This window comes from Aquila chrysaetos, chromosome 16 (assembly GCF_900496995.4).
Source record: "Aquila chrysaetos chrysaetos chromosome 16, bAquChr1.4, whole genome shotgun sequence".
NCBI classification, from domain to species: domain Eukaryota; kingdom Metazoa; phylum Chordata; class Aves; order Accipitriformes; family Accipitridae; genus Aquila; species Aquila chrysaetos.
In genome coordinates, this window is record NC_044019.1 from 8584994 (window position 1) to 8612214 (window position 27221).

The window sequence follows — 27221 nt, forward strand, 5'->3', positions numbered from 1 at the left end:
AGTGACCCAAACATTTGTCTTTGATAATTTCCACAATTACACACTACCATCTCCTCAATACTGCAGCAAATATTCTTAAGTAACACAAGAGGCTGCCTGCAATGGTTTGATACAAGCCTGATCTTCCAGGTCTTGGTTTTTAGAAAACCAAAAATTGTCAGTGCATGTAAATATGGGATGTGTTTCCTCCACAGATCTAAAGACAACACGGCAGCCTGTGATCTACTTGGCCAGGCATCACCTGACAGAGACCATGCTCAGCTTCCCAGTTCCATTAAAGGAACAATCACTGAACAACACTATCACTGTTTCAAAAACTACAAACTTAAAACCTACTTACCAGGGTTTCTTAGGCTACAGAATGAAAAAAACCCACATTTTTAATAGCCATCAGTTACTCCTCACTCAGACTTACACTGTAACAAGACCTTGAACTTCTGCTGTGCTGGACCAGCAGGAACAGCACAAACATCAGCTCCAGCAACAGGCATGTCTGTGGTGCTGTGTGACAACAGGCTGCTCGAAGCACATTGGATTCACTCTCCTTCTCACATAGAAATCTGATTCTTTTTGGCCGAACTCACTCATATTCAGGACATTAACTACTGTGTAAGCAACAAGGCAATTTGTTTTCAAGTCCTGTTTATTTCAAACTTTGTCAATGAATCCATCTCATTTCAGACCTTGGGTTTTTTTTTTTGTCATTTGGTTTCTTGTTGTTGTTTTTTTTGTTTGTTTTAAATAATATTTAGGACAAAAAGTCCAAATGCACAGCTTGAAATCACCCAACAATATCCAGTCAGTCACTTAAGTGACAAACCTGACACTTAGTAAATTAAAGTGTCTTTACTAAACCTGGAATGCTGACCAGTGCTTCTGTTATTGTTAGAAACCCAACAAGACCAACAGCTGAATGAAATTTCAGAGACTACAAAATGAACAGTACTAAGATATTTTAAATCAGAATTATTGAGAAATGCTGCCATCCTCCCCACATTCTGTTAACAAGAAGGATGCCAGTTTACTCCTCAAAATTATTTCATGGAACATATAAGCATGTAAGATTTATCTTGTCTTTGTCTTCCATGTCATTGTAGTTTGAAGAAAACCATGTCATTGTAGTTTGAAGAAAAAGTTTTAACATTACAAAGATATTTAATTTCTTGTGTCGTCATAAAAATTGCCTACCACTAACCTAAGCCTTCTACCAGTTTTTTAGTAGGACATCATGTTAATACTCCTTAAAGAAGGGGCACCCAACCTGTTTATCTACGGAGACTTACCCTCCTTTCAGGAGCTAGATATACCATGAACCAACTAAAGGCAATTTACTTTCAGCTCAGAGACTGTAAATTCTCCCTAGCTGAGTTGGGACAACATACTCTTGAGTCTGTAAATGCAGGCTACTCTTCTGCAGCATATTACCCTATTTACATTAAATAATGCTGCTACAGCTGCAAGAATTTGGGAGCTGCTGCCTCAAAATTTAATAAAAGAACATGTTTTATATCAAAAGTATTTCACGAAGCATAGACAGTTTGCAGGGCAAGGAAGACTTAGGTTAAGTTCTTGTAATCTTCCAATCAAATTAGAAATTACAGAGGGAAGAGAACACTTGGTTTAACTTAACAATGGAAACAACACAGTAACTAAGAATATTTTTGCAAGCAAACTCATGACAAGCAACTATCCTTTCCCAGTGTTTTAACAAGCTTCATTGTCTTTTCCTCTTGCTCTTTTAAGCATACAACCCAGGAACAATTCCTTATTCTGCAGACAGTGTCTAGAGAGGGCCTCCAAAAGATGACTATTCTTAAGCTTCCCAGTTGAATTTTTTATGAATGGGATAATGAATGGCATTTGCTTAAATTCATACCTCCTCAAGTGCTCTAGTCTCAGATTTTTGAATGGCCTTTCACAAAGAAAGTCCAGACTCAAAAACCCCTACTTTGATGACAAGAGATGGCTATATGGAGCTCAAATGCAACCTAGAAAACAATCACACTGACACTGTACAGAGGTGACCAGTTACGATTAAACCAATCAATCTGGCTTTGATTTTAACTGGTTGGTTCATTTTAAAACCCTGTTTTATTGCTACATGTGGCTAGCACTTGCCTTGCAGAGAAAGCCATCTTAGATTATGGAACATTTGGGGCTTCATGCTTTTTGCAATAGTAAAGAGTGTTATTAACTACTTGTTAACTACTGTGTAGGAGAACCTCCTTCCTTAGCATTTTAATTGATTCAATAAAATTGACAAATTCAAGCCAATCATTGGAATCAGTAAGCCAGACAGCAATTCTTAGTTCTGTTACTTTCTATGTTTCTCACTGAGCAGCATGAGATTCGTGTGAACAAATAATTACATAATCACATTATTTGTTATATGTGTGCTTTAGGATCAATTCAAGGTACCAGAAGGTACCAGAAATGCAAGGGACAACTTTATATATATAGTGTATACACACACACAGAGTTACAACCATATATACACACATGCATATATGTAGGTACATACATATATATACACATGTATATATGTGTGTTATTGCCTATAATAGAGATAGAAGTAGTTCAGCAGCTTTAACTTTTAGGAGCTCAGCAATTTAACTTCCAAGCCTGACCTAGCCATTCCAATCACTTCCAGTTCCTGGAAAGGGATAACCATATATTGTCTAATCTTCCAAAACAAATTCTTCCTCTTCAATCCCCCGCAAGCTACCTTCACTCATATTCACCCTTTTTGTAACATTTATTTTCTTAGCTAAGCCCTGTTCCTCCATCTACCCCATCCTACTCTGAACTTCAACTTTCACTTAAACCTTGTGTCTTTTATTACAGTTAATACCCTCTTCCCCCTGCTGAGTTTTCGGTCATTGCCATCTCTTGTTCTCAAACAGTGCCATTCTTTGAGCTCTTCATCTTTCTTTTTTTTTTTTCCCCACCTCTTTTCCCCCCTTGACATAGACCTCATAACCTTCTCCCTGAGGAAGACGATAGGTAATATGATGATATAACACAATTCTTGCCTTCTGAAAACAAAGCTGGAAACAAACATGTTTTAGAAGTCTCAGATTTCAGCAATTCTGTAAAGAGTGCCAACTACACAATACCTGTGACCAATCATGCAAAGAAACATTACATGGAAATCCTTGTATTGATAATTATTTACGTCAACTTTCTGGGACTGTAACACCACTGACTTCACACTTTTCACAGTGTGGGCTACAGGTTCAGTTAAGTCAATAAACCATGCTGTCTTAAGATACTGCTTTGATGCTTAGTAGCTTCATTTTCCCATAAAAGGTTTAATTAAGTGATTACCATAATTTGATTCAATTCATCAATCTGTGTTGTAGCTTGCATACTTGACTGGCAAGTAAAGTTCTCTGAGTATCTAGGTAAAACAGACACCACAACTCTTAAATGAAACTAAGAAGTGAACACAATTTAATGTGGTTTCTATGCCATTCATCATTAGTAGCCAAACCAATCAAAGAACATGTTGCAAGTTACCCATATAACCCCAACGCCTCCAGTAAGCAGATTGTGTCTGCAGTGAGCTGTTAAATGCATTCATTGCTCCTAGAGTACAGCAAACTGAGGGGAATCTGGCTCAAACTGAAAGAGACTGTCTGAGGGTACACTTATCCAAATACATATTTTTCAAAATAAGTATTTTTAAAGGAGTGCTTTTTAAATAGTTTACATGTATCACAAGAACACTCCAAACAAGTCTGCTACTCACTCAGGAAGTCCAGACATCAGAGATGCATTTTTCTTTTTGTATGTGAAGCTTCCCCCAGTTTCACAGAGGCTTACTGAAAATGTGCCAAGTCTCACATTTAAGACTACACCAAAACCATATAACTCTAACAAGAACAGCAAGATTCATAAAATAACAGATGTGTGAGATCAAGATGCAACAGGAGCAAGAGTTGTATGATCGCTGTTATGATTGCAATGTGTTAACACATATCATTACTATGACTGATACTGTAAGAGGAAGACTAACTGCTAAAAATTAATTTAGAGTTCTGGAGCAACAACCCTAAAGGGGTTTTTGTTTGGTTGGTTATGTTTTTGTTTTGTTTTTTTAAACCCTTCTTTCCTAGGTCAGAATGACTAGAAGAGAAGTAACTGCACTAGTACTAGTATTTGAATCAGAAAAGACAGCTTTCCAATTATATTTTGCTTACAAGGGGAACTGAAGTTACAAGTTTTATTTTAAACTTTCAAACACATCTAACTTCAAATGCAAGCATATAATACATACTTATCTACATCAGCAGTTAATACTTTCCTACTGCAGTCTGCAATAGGTCATTTATCTTTTGGAACTCCACTGCAATAGTTTCACTCTTCAGCTTCAGTTCTTAGTATTGCAGAAATAAATTCTAAAATGCTTGATAAATATACATTAAAAAGGGACTATAGATTACTAACCTCCTTAATGGAGTCTTCATTAGGCAGCATAGAACACACACATGTGATGTAGGCTTGGCGAAAAGATGAAACATTTGCAATTTCTGGAGAATCTGCACACAATTTTGACAAGAAAGTAGCTTGTGGGATGCAGTTGGACTTCATCAAATGTTTTATTCGCATCTGCAGAAAGGAAGGCCCTTCTCGTGTAATCAATTTATTAGCTAGGAAAAGAAAAAAGCCTTTGAGAATACACGAATTTACAGCTGACACTTAACTCAAATTGTCTCACTGCATTCACACTTTATTTTATTACAAACTTATGTAAGTATGGTCAGCTTTCTTAGAAACTCTAGGTGTGATAAAAAGTGACAGCAATAAATGGAATATTTTATCCCAAACAAATTCAGACCAACTGTGTAGGGAGAGAATGCTGGGCTATAGAAAACAGATACCCCTCCACAACCAAAAGATAGCACCCACTGACATAATAGGGAAGTATGCCACAGCAGTGGCTAAAGGACACTGATTAGACCATATAGTTTTTTGAACAAGATACCAGTAGTTTAGCTGAGATTTGAAATCTTCAGCTTTTAATTGTAGCTTCATATTTCAAAGAAACCAAAATATTTCAAACAAAGCATTATGTACTTTTCAACCAGAGATTTTTCCACCCAAGTTGTTAAAGACCCACATAATGCCAAAATATACAAAATGAAGTTGAGGGTGAAAATGCTATCTTTGTGGCACTTTGGAAGAATTGTGTTTAAGACATGCTAGGCTTATGCTCTAGATCAACCAAATGCAACTAATCATTATGAGACTTGATGAACTAATTCCATAGTAAAAATGTAACTTCAAATTATTTTTTGCAATAGTCAGCAAAATTTACTTAATCTGATTAAAAACCTCACAGATTTAGTTTGATTCTCTTCCCAAGTACTTATCACAGAACCACAGAATATCTCAAGTTGGAAGGGACCCATAAGGATCATCGAATCCAACTCCCTGCTCCTTGCAGGACTACCTAAAACTAAACCATATGACTAAAACCATCGTCCAGATGCTCCTTGAACTCTCACAGGCTTGGTGATGTGACCACTTCCCTGGGGAGCCTGTTCCAGGGACCGACCACCCTCTCAATGAAGAATCTTTTCTTAATGTCCAATTCTGAACTTCCCCTGATGCAGCTTCATTCCATTTCCTTGGGTCCTATCACTGGTCATCAGAGATCAGCACCTCGCCCTTCACTGCCCTCCTTGAGAAAGTTGTAGACTGTGATGAGGCCACCCCTCAGTCTTCTCTTCTCCAAGCTGAATAAACCAGTGACCTCAGCTACTCCTTGTAAGTCTTGCCCTTGACGCCTTTCATGATATTTGTTGCCCTCCTCTGGACACACTCTAGCAGTTTGATGCCCTCCTTATATTGAAGTGCCCAAAACTGCACACAGTACTCGAGGCAGGGCCGCACCAGGGCAGTGTAGACTGGGACCATCAGCTCCCTCGACCGACTAGTTATGCTGTGCTTGATGCACCCCAGGGCATGGTTGGCCCCTTTGGCTGCCAGCACACACTGTTTACTCATATTCAACTTGCCATCAACCCAAACCCCTAGATCTCTTTCTGCAGGACTGCTCTCCAGCCTCTTGTCCCCCAATTTGTACATATAACCAGGATTACCCCATTCCAGGTGGAGAATCCAGCACTTGCTCTTGTTAAATTTCATACGGTTGGTGACTACCCAGCAGCGCTTGCTCTTGTTAAATTTCATACGGTTGGTGACTACCCAGCTCTCTAGTCTATCCAGATCTCTCTATATGGCCTCTCTACCCTTGAGGGAGTCCACAGCTCCTCCTAATGCAGTATCATCAGCAAACTTACTTAATTTACATTCCACTCCTGCACCCAGATCATTTATAAAAACAGTAAAGAGCACTGGCCCTAGAATTGAGCCCTGGGAACTCCACTGGTGACTGGCTACCAGCCTGATGTAAGCTCCTTTACTGTAACACTTTGAGCCCAACCCATCATTTAGTTGCTCACCCAACGTATTATGGGCTTGTCTAGCTGTATGCTGGATATTTTATCCAGAGGGATACTGTGAAAGACAGCATCAAAAACTTTGCTAAAGTACATGTACTTTGCCTTAGCTGACAAAATAGTATGCTTCAAGATAGTTATGGTGCTACTTCTAGCTTAACATAAACATCTACAGAAAGGGTTGGTGCTAGTCTCCAGATTTGTTCATATTTCAAACAACCCTTGAGAATTAAGAGGAATCAATACGTTCTTATACTGCATGTAATAATACATATCAACCAAGGAACAAACTGTCTGATGATTTGTAGAAGAAATTATGGTAACGCCTGAAATGTTCTGATAAAACACATATTAGAACTGGTGTTCTGCAGCAGCTGTAGTCAACCAGCTACCAGTAAAGCCTGCAAGAGACTCTGGATTAGTCAGAAAAGTTTGCTTTAGAGAAACAAGTTTGTGGAAGAGCCATTGCATAAAAATATTCTTGCTATGTTAGTATCTTATTATTACTATGTGAGATGGGTACCTAAGAAACCAATAGTATATAAATTTCTGAAAGAGAGGATTGTACGTAATACAAAACAAGAAAATTATCTCATGCTTTCTGCACTTTAAATTATTGTCCAGACAGAAAAAGAACATGTTCTAACAGACACTACACTAGTTGGCAGAGGGCTTACAATGTGCACCTAAACAGAAAACTCATTTCAGAGGCCAAGTACATACTATGTGCTTGTAGTGAGACTTACTAGTATCCTGCAGAAGTTTGCTTAGAGGCCCATTAGAGGTCATTTTAAGATTCAAGTCTATGGTACTGGTTTCCATTTTTCACAGCAAAAACCTCTGAGCAATAAACTCTTGACACAGCTATGAGTGCTATGAAACTTTTGCTGGAACAAATCTGCTCAGCCATATTTACAGTTGATGTCAGTTCCTTTTTAGGGCCAGTGCATTTAAAAAAAAAAAAAAAAAAAAAATTAACAACTCTAATCAAGAGAGACAAGAACATGTCACATTTTCAGGATCTTTGATTCAAGTAAGCACTGATGATCATTAACATGAACTACCAGTTCACAAAACAAAGCTCTGGCTGGGCACATTGAGCTACTCTCACATCTGTCTTACCAGTGGTCCCCAACAGCAAAAACTAGGAATGCTTTTCAGACATGCACCTCAAAAAGCCAAAAAGCACAAAATACAAGCTATTCAAAGAAATTAAGTTTTAGATGACTGAAATAGCATCCATTTACAATAACACCTCAGAAGATATTCTGTGAAACTGTTGTTGTACTAAAGGATAAAATGGCAGCTTGACTAAAACAACTGAAAAACCATTGTGCTAGAGCTCTTTCTGCAGCCCTTAGTCAACATGCCTAACAGCAGAACTGTCATCCCTGCTGTGACCTGTAGAAAGCGCATTCTGATTCCTGCTATTTCTATCAAATGGAGGCTGGTAGTCAGAAGAGAACATCACACAAATCAAAGAATTGGCACAAGTAAAAGAAGGAAGACAAACCTGATAACTAATCAGTGACTTATGATCTCCTATTACAGCTACAAGCATTTACTTGATGATTCTGAAGGTAAAAAAGGATTAAGTTAATCCAGTAGACATCTAGAGATGGTTGCTTAATTCCGGCTCCAACCACATCCTACACAAGGCCAAAAGAGTAATTCCAGCTACCCAGTGCAAGCCAAACTATATTAGAGCAGCATCTGTCTTCCCAGCACAGAGAAAAGAAGGGATGGAATAAAGAAATGGAAGTAAAACACAACCAGCAAGATTTTACTAATCATAACACCTGCTATAACATGGCTTCATGGATCAGTTGGTATTTCAGCAATAACTTCTGCAGTCACTGAATTACACTTGTCTGATGACGTCAAGAAGATAAACCAGTTACATTAGCAGCACAATTTAGGAGTCAAAAGATTTTCCATGCCATAATTTGTTGGCATAGAGAGCAGGATTTCTTTAAGTTTTCACTTTGCCTTTCACCAGAGTGTAGGGTATACAAATCTGGCACATTCATCTTGCCTTCTGAGAAAAGAATAAACTTTATGTATGCCCTCAATCTACTTCTCTCTTCCTGTAACATTTTAGAGTTTTATGACTCACGACATGCATTATTTTGATTTCTTTGAAATGTTATTGAATAGCCGGCAACAATTACAGGAGACTGAATCCTATACCCTGCATTGTCTTTCCCAGCCTTATGTTCTCTCCTACAACACTCTGCAAATCTTCAATACCTCTTCAACATGCTCTTAGTCTCCCAAGAGGCTAACAAGAACAAACCCAACCAAATAAAACCCCTTCTATCCTCTGTAATGTAAGGGCACAGGATTATTTAACTACTAAAGCATTACTTCATAGTATTTGTAGCTATTAAATATCCCCATTACCCATCTCACTATTTTCCCATTTCCATTACTAATAACACTACTACTATGATCTCCCACTTTCACAGTATTTGCTGCAAACCAGAACAGCACTCTCACGTGGTACTCTCACTGTCTTTCTACATGTTGACAGATTCCACAAGAGCTCTACTACTACTTAATGTTCCTGCATTGTCAGTTGAAAGCACTCAACCAATATCTAAAACATCTTGCTTGGGTGCTAAGACAACACATTCAGATAGCTTGGAAAGCTCGTAGAAAGATCTTTTAGATATGTCTAAGCAGCTATGTTGCATGTCAACAGGCCACAAGAATGACACTTTTCTCTGTTTATCTGCTCTTCGATGCCCTGAAAGCAAGCAAAAAACCAAACCAAACCAAGGTTTCCAAGATTGCCACAAAAGCAAGACACTCGGTAAGAAGTGACATTTTAGGCAGATATTTGGCTTCTTAGAACTGCCCTTTATTTAAAATGTCTAACTCTTTACCTTATGATTTACTTGAGAAACCTTCCTTTGACAAACTGGTCTAACAAGGGATTCCAAACTACTCTAGACTATACGAGAATGCACTTGTGCTGTTACAAAATTCCCAGAAGAGTTCCAACGAGTGTCCTGTTGCCTCTGCTTGCATCGCACGAAAGAAACACCAGTGAGGACAACTCTTCTGGGCGTATATTCAGATCTAGCTCAACAGACAAATATGTACTAAATAAAGAACACTAAGAAATCAATAGTTTCAAGGTTGTCAAGTGACCTCAGAAACAGGAACCTACACTAAGCCCAATTCAACATGGTCAGAGGTATGTCAATCAGTTTGTCAGCAGAAACTTCAACCCAAATTAAAAGCCAAAGGACTGAACAAACTAGTTCTATCCTATTACTGCGAAGTCAAGAGGTAGTCTGAACCATGTCAAGGTCCTCCTGCACAGGAACGAAGAAGTGTAGTAGCATTTAGTAATATAGCCATTGATAAAACCAGTCACGTGTGTAAGACACAAATTCATCTATAATGGAGTCCACACAGATACATATGAGGAAATCACTCCTACTGGAATTCACATCAGTCCTCCAGAACAGCTCTTGGCTTGCCACAGATAAAGGGAGTTGGCAAAGCTAGCTAACCATTAGCTCTCACTGGTATACCACTCACAGCTCAAGGTTTTCAGTAATACGGACCAATTCTGAAATGCAAGTCCTTTTGAGTAGAAATACACTAAGAGCAGCAACCATGCAACTGGATACCTAACAATACTATAAATGAAAGACTCCAAGACAGGATGTTAGTAGGGAATGTAATTCTTTTCAAGACATGTTGGAGATGGGACTAAATGCTGTTTGCAGTTCAAATGTTTCTGAAGTGAATGCTAGCAAAGACTGTAGTCCACCCTTGGCTGCCTTTTGTTTTTTTTAAGGATTTCTAGCACAGGGAAGCAACATATCCTCTCAATAACCTTAACGTGTTTGTCATTTATTTATTAAAAAATACTAACTTACACAACTCAAAGAGAGGCTACCCAAAGCCAGAAAGAAGGATTCTGCTATGGAAGTAACCTTGACTTAAAATACCTTTTTGTGCTCCTTTAATTTTTTAAAAAATATTTTAAGCTTTTTTCCTCCTCTATATTATTTTTAACTTTAGATCACCACTGAGGTTAACTGCGGTCTCGTGTACTGTTAACAGAACAGTCAAAAGGAATACCTGCAAGTACGTAATGGTATGACTAATAGATATGAAAAAAATTCAGTGAGTAAAAGAAGAGACTTTAAGAGAAGACATTCAAAAATTATATAAAGTGATGATAAAAGCTCCTTCTCCCTCACCTCCCAACATTTTCTGATTCAAGATCTTATTTCCGTAGTCTAAACACAATGACATTCCCAGCCCAGAGCTTAATAAAGGGAAACCTCCACACTCATGTCACCACTCCACATGCATCTTTTATGCCTCTGAAAGGTGTGGACACACACAATTCCTCCCTGTGAAGCACTCAAGAAAACATTTAAAAGCACAGAATTATGAAGAACAAACCTCCTCAGGAAGCAATTTCCATATTTTTATGATGGAAAAATAAATAATTCTTTTTAAAAATGGAGTTTCAAAATATGCAAACTGATGGGATAGTATAGTCCAAGCAGAGATGCATTAGCAAGGACACATTATTCAGAGTGCCAGTGAGACAGTTTCATCATAAATACCATTTAGCAACATACAAATACTACTGCACAATGCAATTTAAAATACAACTCTCTTCTGGCTTCAAATCACTGGTTCCCCACCAAAACTGCACCAAGTAATTTAATAACCACATATCTCTAAAATCACATTCTTACCTTCCTCAGTTTCTACTGGTTGCTGGGATAGAATTTTAAGAAGAACTGGATTTTTCCATACTCCTTCCCTTGTGATATCCACCAATATTTGGAGGTTGTTATTCCCAAATTCCAGTAAAGCATCATGTGAATCCTACAAAATGAAAAAAAAAAAAAAAAAAAAAAAAGTCATTAAAAGTCTTTCCTAAAAATTAAACCAATGTAATTTTACGTTATCTGTCCTAATATTTGACTGTATTCTAATAGTTTCACACCATTCTTCTAAGTTATTACTGTTTTGACACATTTGCATTGGGATTTTAACAGTACAACGTCCTTTCACTTCTCTAATCCTACAGCAAAACTTCCCAATTTCTGAGTACTGAAAGTTAACTGAAATGGCTTAACTCAAAAAGCCCATTCTGCAGTTGTAACTCTTCTGCAACTTTTGTTTCACTGTGTACACACATACATATAAATAAAATCACAAAATTATTTTATAAAAGACAAAGGATGATTTTGTATCAAAGCATTTAGTGTCATTTAAGAAACCAGAATGAAGACTAAATAGATTTCAAAATGAGTAACAAAATGCCAAGAGTGTAAAATTTTACATTTAGTGTTAACACCAGTGAGATGAGCCAGTCAATTCACTTCTCACTGAGAATTATCAAAGCCATCGCTCACTAGTCTGAGGAAAGTTGTGTATGGGAACACCCTTAAGCTACATAGAAAGCAGTACAATGGGAGAGGCTCAGAAAGGACTCTCAACTACCAAAAGGGTGAGGTTGGGGTCATATGAAGATGCAGGTTTCCTGGTGCTTAGAGATGCAACAAGTGTCAGGAAACTTAAGAAAGAAAAAGCAGAGCACAACATACACAGCAGAGACTGCTGTACAACACTCACAATCCACACCAAACTGGATAATGAATAATTTCCTTTAATAAGATTAAAGCATCCTTCTACTGGATACAGATACACCATTTCCTTAGAAACTAATCCATGTCCAGTGCATTTACACTAAGATCCAGGGATTTCCAATCCTGACAGTTTTGATGTTGTGAAGGCTGACCCAGAGACCCTCCACACTGAACAGGTCTCCAGCAGAAGTTCATCGACCAAACCTGTATACATAGCACAACACTCAGAGTGATCAAGGCCCTACCACTTTTAATTCTGGAAATCTGGGGAGTGAAGGAGAAAAGAAAAAAAAAGAGGTGTTACACACGGAAAGAAGGTGAGAGTCTAACGCAGAAGAAAAAGCAACTGGAATCAGATTCCAGCACTTGATGTCCCCAGCAGGAAAATCAATCTAGGGTGACTTGCACTGAAAAAAATTAAAGTATCACCACGCAGGATTCCCTAACGCTGACAAATTGAAGCCAACTAACTGTAGGCAATTTGTGGCTACATGTTCAGTAAAAATGATTCTCATATCAGTCACAACACATTTTAAGTTTAAGAATTAGTTTGCTATGTTACAACATCCCCTAGTTCTAATGAGCTGTGTTTTAAGTTGGCAGTACTTCTAACATGATTATTAACCCCAGGTTTGCTTTCGATAGCCTCTGTTGTATCCTCTATATATATCGTTATCAATTCCATGTTCTGAATTACCAGAATTAAATGGGGCTAATGCTATGACCACTGGGAATACCAGAGTAACCAAAGAGCCTTGTATCATGGGCTGTCAAAAGACAGCAGTAAACTGCATTCCACATTGCAACACATGTGTTTTTCGAGTTCCTGAGTTACCTTCTATAACCAAGTGAATCTACTATGAAAATACCCAAGACTTTCCCATTAACCATTCATAGTAAAAGGCATCTTTGCATTTAATGATTAGATGCCCTTTAATAAATTAGATATCGATGTTCAGCATCAGGTATCAGATACTAATTTCAGACCAACTTCAGTGTTCTGATGTAACTATCTATGTCCTTTCTAATACTGCAGCAAACTGCACTTCATAAATCTCTGCACAAGAGAACCTGGATTTAACTCTTGGGCGAAGCATCTACCCACTAAGGAGTGAAGCTTTATTCCCAGCAAAAGATTCACAAGGGTAAAATTATATTCTTGCAGTGAAGGTTTCATTTACATTGATCCATAGCTGTCATAAGTAATAGTATCAGAAGTTTCTTGAAGGACTCCTCTTGAATAACTATGAAACTATACTATCAGACATGCTACTTAGTAAATCCCAAATTAAAGTGAGGTATAGCTAACACAGGGTTCCTCCCTCCTCACTCCCTGATTACGCGTATCAGCTCCAAGTATACCATAGCATACTTGTGTACTATACAGAATAAACTTGAGTATTACTTCACCACTGAAGTCTGTCTAGTGGCAAGTTTATATGGATCCATTCATCCCCTGGATAGTCTTGTCAGTCTCTAGCATATGAAATTAAGCGTTAAGGGGCTCTTCTAGGAGTTCATGCATCTGGGTGACTTTGGGGCATTCTTTCACTAAACTGAGAACACAGGCAAGTTTAGAAGAAAATAATTCCCAACAAGTACCAAGTAAAAATTTCAGCAATCAAAAGGGGACCACAGAAAGATGCATATACTCCTACAAAGCTCATTATAGCAACCACCTTCCTGCTTGCTCATCTAGCACACAATGAATTGTGAAATTTTAAAGGATGAGCAAGAACACCAAGTGGTGTTCTGCAACACAGGTGTTAAGTATCTGTAGGAGGTCTTGTTGTCACAAGAAGCACAGGGAAGTCAAGGAAAAGTAAAGCATATTTTGTATGTTTCTGTGTAAGCTGGTAAGACAGCACAAAATGTATTCCTGATTCCAGAAACTGGTATTACTGTGCTCCATAGCTAGGCTAATCTTCTTCCTACACTACTCATGACATTGAAGTAACATGATGTCCTGACTAACCTTTAAATAACAGACTTTAATGTAATAGGCAAGATGGGAAAGGTGGAAGGAAACAAAGCAGTTGTCATTGTTAAAATCCTATGTAACCATTTGCCACTTTCAGCTGCTAATCAGACTTCATGTCTCACAAGGTTTGGTGCTTGACAGGGACTTGGATCTGGGATATTGTTAGAATCTGCCAAGGCTTGTCCTCAGACCATCACCACTTGCTGCTCACATGCCTGGACACCAATCACACTGCACATCCAGAATAAATATAAGGCTCTAGGGGCCAAGCTGAAGGACAGGACCACTCATCTGCTCTTCTTTACTTTGCTGAGGAAAATATAACACTGAAAGCAAAAGGAAGGCCAAGGAAAGTGTGAGAACAGCCCACTAGTACAGGACATCAAGTAACACAGGACACTGAAGAAGCTAAGGTACATTGAGAACTTTGTGTCAAGTTTTACTGTTAAGGTCTGCACTCTGGCCTTGATGGTCCCTATGACTAGTGGCAGAGTTGGGGGCAGTGAAGGGGCATGAAGCAGCACAACAGATGAAATGTTAAGACAATCATGTTAGCATCCATGGTACCAAACAGAAACCGAGGGCGTCAATGGAGACCATGGATGTCACTGCAAGACCTATACTAGCTCTGAAAGGTCATGGCCACTGGGGGAAGGATCCTGGTGACTGGAAGAAACCACCACGCCCATTTTCAAGACCAAGGGGAGGAGACCTAGGGGAACTACAGGCCAGTCAGCATAACCTGTCCCCAGAAAGACTACAGGGCAAATTCTCCTGGAAACCACATCCAGGCACCTGAAGAACAAAAATGTGACTGTAGACAGCCAGGATTTGCCAAGCACAAGTCACATTTTATCAACCTGACTACCTTCTGTGATAACAGGCTACAGATGATATTAGAGTAGTCAGACTTAGCAAGGCTTCTGACGGTCTCCCATAGTATCTTTAAAACCAAATTGTTAAAAATATGGAAAAGTGGACCATAATGCAGGTGGAAAAATCAGCTCAACTGCCAGGCTCAGAAGGCTTGTAACCAATTGTACAAAAACCAACTGGCAGCTGTCTCCTAGTAGCACTTCTCAGGGGTCAACACTGAGCTGATACTTTTAACATCTTTATTAATTGTCTGAATAATGGGACAAAGCATGCCCTCTGCTAGTCCACAGCTCATACAGAACTTGGAGAGCAGCTGACACTGGAGTGCAGGGCTGCCATTCAGAAAGACATTCAAAAGGCCATGCAACATCACTGACAGGGACTCATTTACGTTCAACACAGGCAAATGCAAAGTGCTGCACCTGGCAGAACCCCAGCTATCAGTAGTGGCTTGGTGACCAGCTGGCGACGCTCCAGTTTGGCACAACAGGCCTCTAGGGTCTGTAATTCAAGTGTAGGTCAGCAGTGAGCCCTTACTGCAAACAAGGCAAACTATGCTGAACAGTTTCAAACTGAGCATAACCAGGAGGCTGGTGAAGTGTTTATTCCCCTCTGTCTGGTACTTTTGAGACTCCACTGGAGTACAACACTCAGTTTGTAGCTGTCCTGTACAACTCCTTTGCCACAGTGGAGCAAGTCCAGCAAAGGCCACCAGAGGGCCTATACAACCTTAGGAAGAGAGGGTGAAGAGGGAAATTTTAGAGCTGTCTATCTTCACTATACTCCCCAGCAGGTAGTTGGAGCTGGACTCTTCTTCCTGTCTAGTGAGTTAGTCAATAGACAAGTCACAAAGGGAAATTCTGTAAAGTGTGTGTGTGGGAAGTGTATCAATGTTTAAATACTCCCTCTTCGAAAAGGCTACCCAAAGTTTGTGCAATCTCCTTTCTTAGAGACACTTAAAGCTTGGTGGGGCAGGACCCTAAGCAACCTGATTCAAGATAGCCCTTATTCTGAGTGAAGAGGTGGATCAGATAACTTGAGCTACCTTCCAGCTCCAGCTACCTGATGACTCTTTCAAAATACACACTTTGAGGGCTGCATATTCAATGCATTTACTACACATACTGAAAGCACACTTAGTGGGAGCCAGTGCTTCTGCCCTACACTAGTTCTTCTCCAACTGCAAGAACAAAACCAAACTAACATCAGAAGTAAGTGAAAAAGTACACATTAGGAGTTATTTCCAAACACAGAACTATAGTACAGACTTCCACCTTCTAAGGAGCACAGAAGTTAAGAATGCAACAGTCAAGCAGTTTTGATAACTTTACCATCTCATCTTCCTTAGGAATACCCAAGATTTTCTGTAAATAGTGGCAATGTTGATTTTATTTTTATTTTTTATTTTATTTTTAGATAAAAATCAATTATTAAAGACTAAGCTACTTCTAAAAATGATTATAAAGTAAAACTAGCAAGTGAGCTATCGCTGAGACCACCTCAAAATCAGTTGTTGGTATCAGTAGAAGAGTTGGTGCTAATTTGCAGATGCAAAGATAGCCAAGTATGACGTTTATGATTTCTGGCCTTGAGCCTGAAATATTACTCACAAAGTCAAAGCAAAAAAAAAAAAAAAAATGGGAGTGTCACAGCTGTACCCTGAAGATGCAAGTGACTTTGTATTTTCTTATCCAGAGCTCAAACTGCTCTTAACTAACAGCATTAAGAGACTAATACATGAGCTACAACACACAAAGGTTTCAGGCTGTATTTAAGCATTTGAAAACATCACTTAAGCAATCCTTATGGCTCACACAGCTCTTCCTCCTCTCAAGTCTTTCCTTCCTGTGCAAGCTGGATCAGGAAACCAAATTCAGCAGAGCGAGCCTCAGGGGAGGAGTGGTCTTTTTTTTGTTTTGTTTTTAAAAATTAAAGCATGATCAATTCCCCACTTTACACACAGCTAAATGGCATGCCAGTAGAATCAGGCAGGTGAATGACAGACTCAGTGCTGCTGCCAAAAGATGCTCAAGTTATAGCCTCAGGACAGCTTTAAAGCTGTCAGTGGAAAACAACAAACTGATCTAAATTTATATCTATGAAGTATGCAACCACAGTCCAGAGTTTCCATAAGTGGCAGTTATGATCATATAGGAAGTCTATGTATATAATTTTATCCTCTGACTTGGGTGATTAAGAAAACAATTATGGGTGTGCAGGTAGAAGGGATACTGTATCTTATCCACAAAATAAATGCAAGCCCATTTTGACAACCTCTACTTTTGACCTCTCTCAACTGTACAGCACCATGCATTAAGTCTTTTCAATACAATAAGTTGCTAGAGCATCTGTTGTGCATTCCCCTCCCATATATTAACATTACAGCTTTAACCTGTATCAGTCTCAAGTGTAGGTCATAGGTCACGTCAAAGACTAAGTCCAAAAAACCATCAGCATTTAACAACCTATGACTTTGCGTTTCACCTGGAAGACCGAACTCAATGAGCTTTACTGAGCTACAGCACTTTTTGAAGGCATTCAGCACGTGTTATGCCTTGTAAAAAGGTGGAGCAGAATAGCAAGGCCCTTCCAATCAGTTTGTATCAAATAGAGGCAAGAAGTGCCAGGTTCCTCACAGTTATAAGAGGAGAAAGAATACCACATCTTTTAAACAGCAGGTTTTCTTGAAGAAAAACAACAGCAGAATCAGAAGAGTTCTTATTATCAGAAGAGCTTTGGTAATTGGCCTACATTTCCTTTGACGGTATCATTTGTATGTTCAGATTCTTCACAAAGAGCTTCAACAAAGCATTAATAATCAATAAAAACTTATCAATTTTACTGCAAGTCTTGAGAATTTATGCCATTTCCTGGCATCATTTGAATAAAAGCATACAACTCGGACATTCCCAGCTCTTAGCGTTGAGAAATAGTTTAACAAACATGAGACAAAGAATCACCTCTTAAATTACCAATGCTTTACTGAAGCGTACCACAAGAGACACAGCTTTAGGAAGCCACAGAGAGCTCTCAGCACATATTACATATAGTGGTGTCACCCAAATATCTGTTCCAGCAACTCAAGAGATATTTATCATGAAGAAGAATGAACTACAAACAGGATTTTCAGCTCTGAAAGGCAAAGAAAGGGAAACACCAACTCCTGGTTGTATGAACTCACCCTCTCTATGTGTTATACCCATCCTAGTCCCAGCAAGCACTCGCCAACCAGCAAGTGCCAAAGACCATACAAGCAGATTTTGTAATGGCACATTACACTAGCTAAGATTTGTTCCCTCTTAGTGATACTTATCCCAAGTCCCTCTGCTACTGAGTTGCAAGTTCTGAGGAGCCAGAAGCCACTGCCTCAGAGAAAGACAGAACAGACCATTTATCTGCTGCCAATGCCGTAATGACGTAGCTGACAAAAAATCATACAACTTGGACAAGGGTGAGGTACTACTGCTGAAAAGACTGCTATCCCTCAGATTATGACATTCTGCAATCCAGATATCCAGTGTAAACAATGTTTTCCCAACAGCAACTCTTCCCTAATCTGAGGGCTTCAGGATGCAGTACAGAGCTAGCAGAGCCCAGTTCAGTTATGAGGATCATTCACATTTCAGCACCTTTGCATTAAGGGCTGGAAAGAAGAACCTTAGAAGGTGAGAAAGAAGGGGCCTATTATACAAGCCAACCAATTTGCTGAGTCAGCACTGTGTTTGAGATCCAGGGTATCAATATTGAAATACCAAATATTAAACTCACCAATGTATGTAGCATAAATAACTAACTACTGTAAACACACTCCAATTCTATTCTAGATGCTTAGCTGAACCTTTCCTTATTGGACCTACTGAAGAATATAAGGCTAATATTAAAGGAAATATTTATGAAAATCTGCTATGAATACTTCAAAAGTCTTTGAAGACATCTAATGCAAAATTTAACTGTATCATAGAATCATTTAGGTTGGAAAAGATCTTTAAGATCAAGTCCAACCATAAACCTAGCACTGCCAAGCGCACCACTAAACCATGTCCCTAAGTACCACATCCACACATCTTTGAAATACCTCCAGGAATGGTGATACAACCACTTCCCTGGGCAGCCTGTTCCAATGCTTGACAACCCTTTTGGTGAAGAAATTTTTCCTAGTATCCAACGTAAACCTCCCCTGGCACAACTTGAGGCCATTGCCTCTCGTCCTATCACTTGTTGCTTTGGAGAAGAGACTGACACCCACCTCACTACAACCTCCTTTCAAGTAGTTGTAGAGCACGATAAGGTCTACCCTCAGCCTCCTTCTCTCCAGGCTAAACAACCCCAGTTCCCTCAGCCGCTCCTCATAGGACTTGTTCTCCAGACCCTTCACCAGCTTCGCTGCCCTTCTTTGGACACACTCCAGCATCTCAATGTCTGTCTTGTAGTGAGGGGCCCAAAACTGAACACAGTATTCAAGGTACAGCCTCACCAGTTCTGAGTACATGGGGACAAACGCTTTCCTAGTCCTGCTGGCCACACAACTTCTGATACAAGCCAGGATGCTATTGGCCTTCTTGGCCACCTGGGCACACTCCTGGTTCATATTCAGCTGGCTGTCGACCAACACCCCCAGGCCCTTTTCCACCAGTCAGCCTTCCAGCCACTCTTACCCAAGCCTGTAGTGTTGCATGGGGTTGTTGTGACCCAAGTGCAGGACCCAGTGCTGAGCCTTGTTGAACCTCATACAATTGGCCTTGGCCCATTGATCCAGCCTCTCCAGATCCCTCTGTAGAGCCTTCCTATCCTAAAGCAGATCAACACTCCTGCCCAACTTGGTGTTGTCTACAAACTTACTGATCCCCTCATCCAGATCATTGACAGATATTAAACAGAACTGGCCCCAATACTGAGCCCTGGGGAACACCACTTAAATCCAGTTGGTGGCTGGTCACAACTCAATTCAAAACCACTTTTTGGCCCCGGCCATCCAGCCAGTTTTTTACCCAGCAAAGAGTACGCCCGTCTAAGCCATGAGCAGCCAGTTTCTCCAGGAGAAGTTAGGATAACACCACAAACAGGTCCTGAGTAGAGGTACACAAAGGACTTCATTCTAAACAAAGTCAGGAAAGGGTAATATAGTAAGAGCCTATGGACAAAGTTAAGGAGAAAATACAATCCCTGGAACAGTTTACTAAAGATACCAGGATTTTTCAGTCCTGACAATTTAAAGCGATCAGCAACTACTACAGTGTCACAAAAGTTGTCGTTTTTATGCCCACCCTCAATACACAACTCTTCTAAAGAAAGCATTCATGCTCTTTGTAAGGCTTGAAGGGAACCCTGTTCTGCAATCCATATTCAATTCCTGTGACAATACATCTTTACTCCCACTAAAACCATCTTTGAATGCACCGTTTTACCTTCCTCAACTGGTCAGATTACATCTATCCCCACAGTACCTCGCCAATGAGTTCCTCCCCCAGATTAATTGAGTTTACCTGTACCAAGGGCCCTGTTGTAATTCTGCCGCAATCCTTTCACTCATATTTTACAGCATTTCCCCACCTGTGTCCACATCCTTTCGCCTGCTGCCACTGTATAAAATCCATGCTGAGACTCCTGCCATACAATCTCGCATCTTGTTTTCATTTTGCACAGGCTGCCTCTGGTCTTGCTTAGAGATAAGGAAAACTGGACACATGGGGGACTGAAAGGCATAACTACTGTTATTTAAGATGAAAGAACAAACAGGTTCAGACACCAAAGAAAGCTTTTGATAGCATTTTGTATCTGGACATCAGTGACACTGCATTTTCAGCTTTAGAACAGTCCCTACACCTTGCTTCTCTGAAATGCAAGCCCTTACTTTTTTCAGTCCTGGGATGAAAATTTATTTGAAGTTTCACTGACTCTCACTGCCTGTGCAGACTGTTACAGAGCAACAACTACTGTAGGTAGATCTGAAAGAATACCTCTGTCCCACATTTGCTGCAACCACTAGTTACATTTGGAGTTATATTCCTCATCAGCCACACTCACCCCTTTTGTTAGGAAAGGAATAAGCACATTCACATCTGTCAATCTGGGGCATGTGCTAAAATATAATTTTGCGGTACTTTTCTACGGGATTTGCCTGGAGATCGGCACATTAACATGGTCACAGGCTTTAAACCTACAAGCCCTCTCATGAGAGCCTATGAATGATTCCTGTCTCAAAGTCTATATTGCCCTCTGTATGACTGCATACTCCTCCTCTGATGACAAGTAGGTTCCTACTGTATTCCAGGGCAGGGTACAAATGTTCTCATTCTCTTATTTCTGCAAGAGTGCTACTTCAAAATCTCATTAGAAGCACCTGTTTGTAGAAGTCCACAAACAGTAAGGTTTCAGAGTACTACCATGTTTAATAAGCTTTGCCCAAATCTTTTACTATCTGAACTACAGGGAGCATTAGATGAGTGCTAAACTTGGAAGCCAGTTTCAAAAAGTTAGTACAAAAGCCAAGTATATTACTATACCTGGCAACAGCACATCTTGAATTTTCCCTTAGTTCTAAAAGTTGACATGAGAGATCTGGGCTTGTGTCACCCTTCTACCCCTCGTATTTAATGGTTTCCTTCCAACATATTCAGCCTGAATAAAGGCATCTCATCTGACTAAAAACTTGCTCTCTACGGACAGAGGTATCAAAGCTCGATCGCTTGCTTCAAAACCTAGAAACACACGTGCTTGTTACTGATTCTCCTTGGTAACAAGAATTCTTGTTGCAGATCCCTCCAGTTAAATGCTAGTAATTCTTAGAGCTGCTTTATATCTCTGCTATAATGGGAAAAAGCCTGTATATGCCCTCCCATACTCTGAATATGAGAACATCTTGTTTCAGGTCTAGGCCATCTCAGTTACAAACTTATTATATGCCTTTTAAGCATATGATAAGCTCATAAGGCTTAGGGGAGACCTTATCACCATGTTCCAGTATTTAAAGGGTGGCTACAAAGACTGAGACTCCCTTTTTATAAGGAGTCACAAAGAAAAGATGAGGGGTAATGGGTACGAGTTACCCCTGGGGAGATTCCAATTGGACACAAGGGGAAAAATTTTCACAATGAGAACAATCAGCCACTGGAATAATCTCCCCAGGGAAGCGATGGATTACCCAACTGTCCTGGTTTCAGCTGGGATAGAGTTAATTGTCTTCCTAGTAGCTGGTACAGTGCTATGTTTTTGAGTTCGGTATGAGAAGAATGTTGATAACACACTGATGTTTTCAGTTGTTGCTAAGAAACGTTTAGTCTCAAGTCAAGGATTTTTCAGCTTCTCATGCCCAGCCAGCAAGAAAGCTGGAGGGGCACAAGGAGTTGGGAGGGAACACAGCCAGGGCAGCTGACCCAAAGTGGCCAACGGGGTATTCCATACTGTGTGACGTCACATCTAGTATATAAAATGGGGGGAGTGGGGGCAGGGGGGATCACCCCTTGGGGACTAACTGGGCGTCAATCAGCAGGTAGTGAGCAATTGCATTGTGCATAATTTGTATATTCCAATCCTTTTATTATTACTATTGCCATTTTATTAGTGTTATCATTATCAGTTTCTTCTTTTCTGTTCTATTAAACCATTCTCATCTCAATCCATGAGTTTTACTTCTTTTCCTGATTTTCTCCCCCATCCCACTGGGTGGGGGGGGAAGTGAGTGAGCAGCTGCGTGGTGCTTAGTTGCTGGCTGGGTCGGTGGCCATGACACCAACGTTGGACACTTCTAAGATTCAGCTGGACAGGGTGCTTGGCCATCTTGTCTAGACCGTGTTTTTGCCGAGAAAGGTTGGACCAGATGATCCTTGAGGTCCTTTCCAACCTGGTATTCTACAATTCACTCCTCCTTGTCCAAGGATGACCGGATTAGTGAATTTAAGGGCTACCTTGTAAACAGTAAGTTTCAACTTCTTCCATCAGCTCTAACACAAAAGATGAACCTATGGCTGACCACCCTTATTTGTGGCATCCCCAAAAATGAATGGGTTGAGAGCACAGATCTAGCATCTGCAACACCATGGCTAATAGTTAAAGACTGTGTGTAATAGACAGCATAGCTGGGTATTGTCAAAATAAACTGATATACCTTCAAACTTGGTTCTGGGGTGCTGCAATGGCCGCTATGATCTGCTGTAGTCACTAAGGGAGTCACAGGACTTAGGCACCAGCACTCAAAATAAAGGACACATCTTTGACACCAGTAAGACCATAGGATCTAAACTGTATCTACTGCGCTTCTTTCTACTACCAAGTACATGCCACACCCAACTGTTTTTAGGGTTGCTATGATAGTAAGTATTCCATGATATTTCAGGAAAAAGAGGTCTGTCCACACCTGAAGTCACCAGCCACAGACCACCTCTGTCCCTACCACTACTAGCAGGACTACAAAGCTCTACTAGTCTGTTTCTCTCAGTATAAAGTGCCAGGTTTATTCACCTTCAGTCTACTGAAGAGTTTCCACACCTGCAATTTCCCTGACTGTGGGTGAAACAAAAGTAGAAGCTCCTTCAGAACCTCTACACCTGCATCTTCAGAGCTACTGCAGCAGCAGCGGCCAAGCCTCACAGACTGAGGAAATCCTCAGTCACAGAGGTATAAGGACTTGTGGCAAGGTCTGCACAAGGACAGCTGCAAGGTCTAAGTTCACTTACTTCCAACTACATCCAGCCAAAGTCTTTACTTCAGTAACTTATAACTGATACTAGCTTCCAACTTCATCAGTCACAGTTAAAGCCAGAACAGGCAATAGCAACAGATCAGTCCCTGGTCCTGGAAGGGTCTATTAGGATAAACACAGCAAGACTACCACTGCTGTCTTTCAGCTCCACAAAGAACACAAGTCCTTGCAGTAAGCTGGGTACTACCTCCAGACTAAAACCTTGAAAACATCTCTTCCTCCTACATAGCCTACAAGAGCCATCTTCATTTGAGTGTAGGAGTAGTAAGTATTATGAGCTTGTTTCAGCACCACCTCAGAAGAAACACTTCTAGGAACCACCTGGACTAAAGACCTGTCCTACTATTTTCATCCCTCTCAAATCAGGAATCGACACTAACTTACCACTCAGATCTCCACAAAAGCTTTTTAGTCACCTTCAAAGTAATACTTCAGAGCTGTTACATCACTCCATCTATCTCAGTCTTACTCTCACACAAACCATTAGATAGATCAAGATTTGCTACAGTTCTCTTGCTGCAGTTGCCATTGATTGTGTAGTCATAAATCTGCTGTTGGGCCTAAGGCTGCCAATACCACTCCTGCAGTTAGTCTTTTGCTGCTCAGAAATTCTTGCTGCCTAGATAACAGCAATACAGGACAGGTGGAATTCAGGGCAAGGGTAGAAGAAAAGGAGCACAACAGCTGCCTTTTTTTTTTTTAATATGCAAATCGGAAAAAAGAAATTCAGAACACTTACCTGTATGGACTGATGGAATCCTAACCACACCTCATGCGGCAATTCACTTTCAGGAATTGAAAGCAGTAGCTCAAAACAACTCCTGGAAAAGTAAGAGGCAAGTAAGCAAGCTACCTGAACACATTCTGTCGTTACGTTAAATAACATCTGTGGCACATTTTACTTAGCATTCAGATAAGAAATGACAGTAACATTGAAACATGTTTGACTGCACAAATCAGTTAAAGGCCAGAAACAGCCCTAGAATCAGGAATGAGTCATCATATGGAAAGAGTGCTTTTTACTATGCACAGTCTTGCTAGTATAAGATTGCAGCTACTCTTATAATCCAAGATAGTCTGTTTAACATGGCTCAGGAATGTTGCATTACAGAATTTCTGCTTTTTCCTCTCACAAAGGAATCCTAATATCCATTCTGAATAAAACTCATTTGATCCCAGCATGGTATCTTTGCCTAGAGTGAGAATGAAAGCCAGCTTTACCTAACTTAAAGTTTCAGATCTGACATATATAAGAAAATAAAACTGAAGAACAGCTTGACAGAAGACCCATGCATCAGCACAGAAATGGACCTAGAGAACAGATCCCTAGCAGTATCCTAAAAGCAACAGACTGAGAAGCGATGTCAAGAAGAGCATCAGTACAGAAACAGACCCGCAGAATAGATTCCTAGAAACAGCTTATGAGTCTTTGATAGCATGGGGGGAGGGGAAGCATTCAAATACCTATGGTGCGAACAGCAACAAGCTCAAGAGCTTACCAAAGCAAAAAAACCCCACCCACATTGATATGCATACAAAAGATGTTCAGATTAAAGTCAGACTTAAACAGATCAGATTGTAAAATTCCCAGTTCATTAATTCAGGGAGCTGCTGTATTTGTGTAGCTCAGCTATCTACAAAACACAGGTGGAGAACCTCCCCTTATTTCTTCATTAAGCCAAGGTCCTGCTTAAAAATAGGACACTAGTCACCCAGTCTTGATTTCACACCCAGGAAAGTTTGTTGACAGTTGAAAATGGGATGTAACAATTAATGTTAGTATGAGTCAGCCCCATCACAGTGGCATGTGAACTTCTGCTGTGTATCAGGTTTTCCAAATGAAAATTCAGGAAAGTGGGAAGGGTTCAGAAAGTTTTAACATCTCTGAAATATCCAGCAAATTTGAGACCTATATATTCCATACATAAGTTCATATTCCAAAAACAGAAGCAGAGGAAAGCAAGACCTACTTGATATTCCCTCATTTAGACCATCAGGTGAATGCTATCCCTCTTCAAAAACAAAAAGGAAACAACTGTATGTATTTAGCATATCCACCTCATTTCAGGGAAAAGTCTTGGAGAACAAGAATCACTGTTTTCTAGGAGACAAAGCAATGGCAGGACTACTGCCTATATTGTTCTCAAACAGGGGCTATCTAACCTTGTACGGGACATACGGATTACCTAAACCCCAGCTGCTGCACAGAACAATTTGACCTAATCAAACTAAACATGTTAACTATGACACTGTCTAGAGATTCACAAGATTTACACACAGCAAAAATGTTCTCATAAGTCACGGCAATATAAGGAAAGAAAACTAGTCTAAGACTCTGCATGTAATAAATGCACTGAATAATTGCTATAAGCTACATCTACATTGTTAGTTCCAACTCATGCTATTTTTTTCTTCAAAACCTCCACTCTCAAATACTAAATAGAAGAATGACAGGACAACACATTCAGTCTTACCATAGACAGAAGAGCTGAGCTTGGGGAAGGGGAAGAGATGACCATAAAGCAAACATGAGTTTCAAAACTGCTTAGTACCCAAAAAGAATCGCTTTCCTTTCCCCCTTCCTCCTGACTCTTGATAAATAAATACATTGAACAGTTACCTGCAAAATGCTATGCCTAATCAGTTTTTAGCCAGATTCAGCAGTCATATACATAAACAAGATCAAATGGACAAATAATGAATTAACATCTGGCCACCTTTTTCACATTTCAGAAGTTTGCCTTCACTGCCCAATCCTGTTCCTTTAAATAGAGGTTTAGACCTGCAAAAGCTCTAAACACTATTATGCAGAAAATATGATAGCCTTCATCACTGTCATCCAGTAATTAGTCACATCACCAGACACTAGAATCTCAATCATTACTACGTCCATGAAAAAGCGGGCAACAGGATCACCAGATATTCCAACTGTCATAGGTCTCAATATTATAAAATAATCAGGACTTACTCCTCCCTTGTATTGTACACAAGCTTGGCAATACAAGTTAAGTTAGTTCACCAGTCTAGATGTCTAGACCCAGGTGGTTGCTACTAGACTATCAAAACCAACTTTACACCGTCTCACAGCAGCTGAACTCTATTTTAACATAAGAAAAAAAAACCAAACCCAACAAAAAAACCCACTAGGTACGTGTCTAATTTTCATGCATGTCATACAGAGACTCTTTTCATCAAATAAAACATTTTCAAACTTCACGGTTAATGTGCTTTTGAAAAGTCTTTTGATGCACACCTCTTTTTCAGTCAACCAATCCCATCTACTTCCACACTCTTAATTCCCACAAATACTTCTTCTAGAATATTACTTTTTCATATATATATATATGATATTGATTATATAAAATACCAGGTTTAAACAAAATGGCAAAGCAAGGTTTTACAAATCACTTTTCTGTACTTAACCCTTAAGGTGCTACTTGGATGGTGAAAAAGATCTGAAAGTAGATTTTCAAACCATTGTGTATACAGAGTGAGATGACAGTCTATGAAGACAAGAGGCTGAATTTATGCTTCAAGAGTTATCACCTGTTGTGGTACCACAGGTC

General features: G+C 39.8%; 1 protein-coding gene across 2 annotated transcripts in view; it reads right to left on the bottom strand.

The window, feature by feature from the left end:
* The window catches only part of RLF (RLF zinc finger), a 52981-nt gene that overhangs the window by 15895 nt on the left and 9865 nt on the right, over positions 1–27221 (bottom strand). Inside the window, exons 3-5 of one of the 2 annotated variants that reach the window (XM_030040063.2) lie at positions 24395–24476; positions 11201–11333; positions 4450–4652 (exon numbers count right to left, since the gene is read on the bottom strand). In XM_030040063.2, coding sequence (XP_029895923.1) covers positions 4450–4652; positions 11201–11333; positions 24395–24476 — 418 coding nt within the window. The remainder of the gene's footprint in view (positions 1–4449; positions 4653–11200; positions 11334–24394; positions 24477–27221) is intronic. The other variant, XM_041128999.1, reaches the window with a different exon arrangement.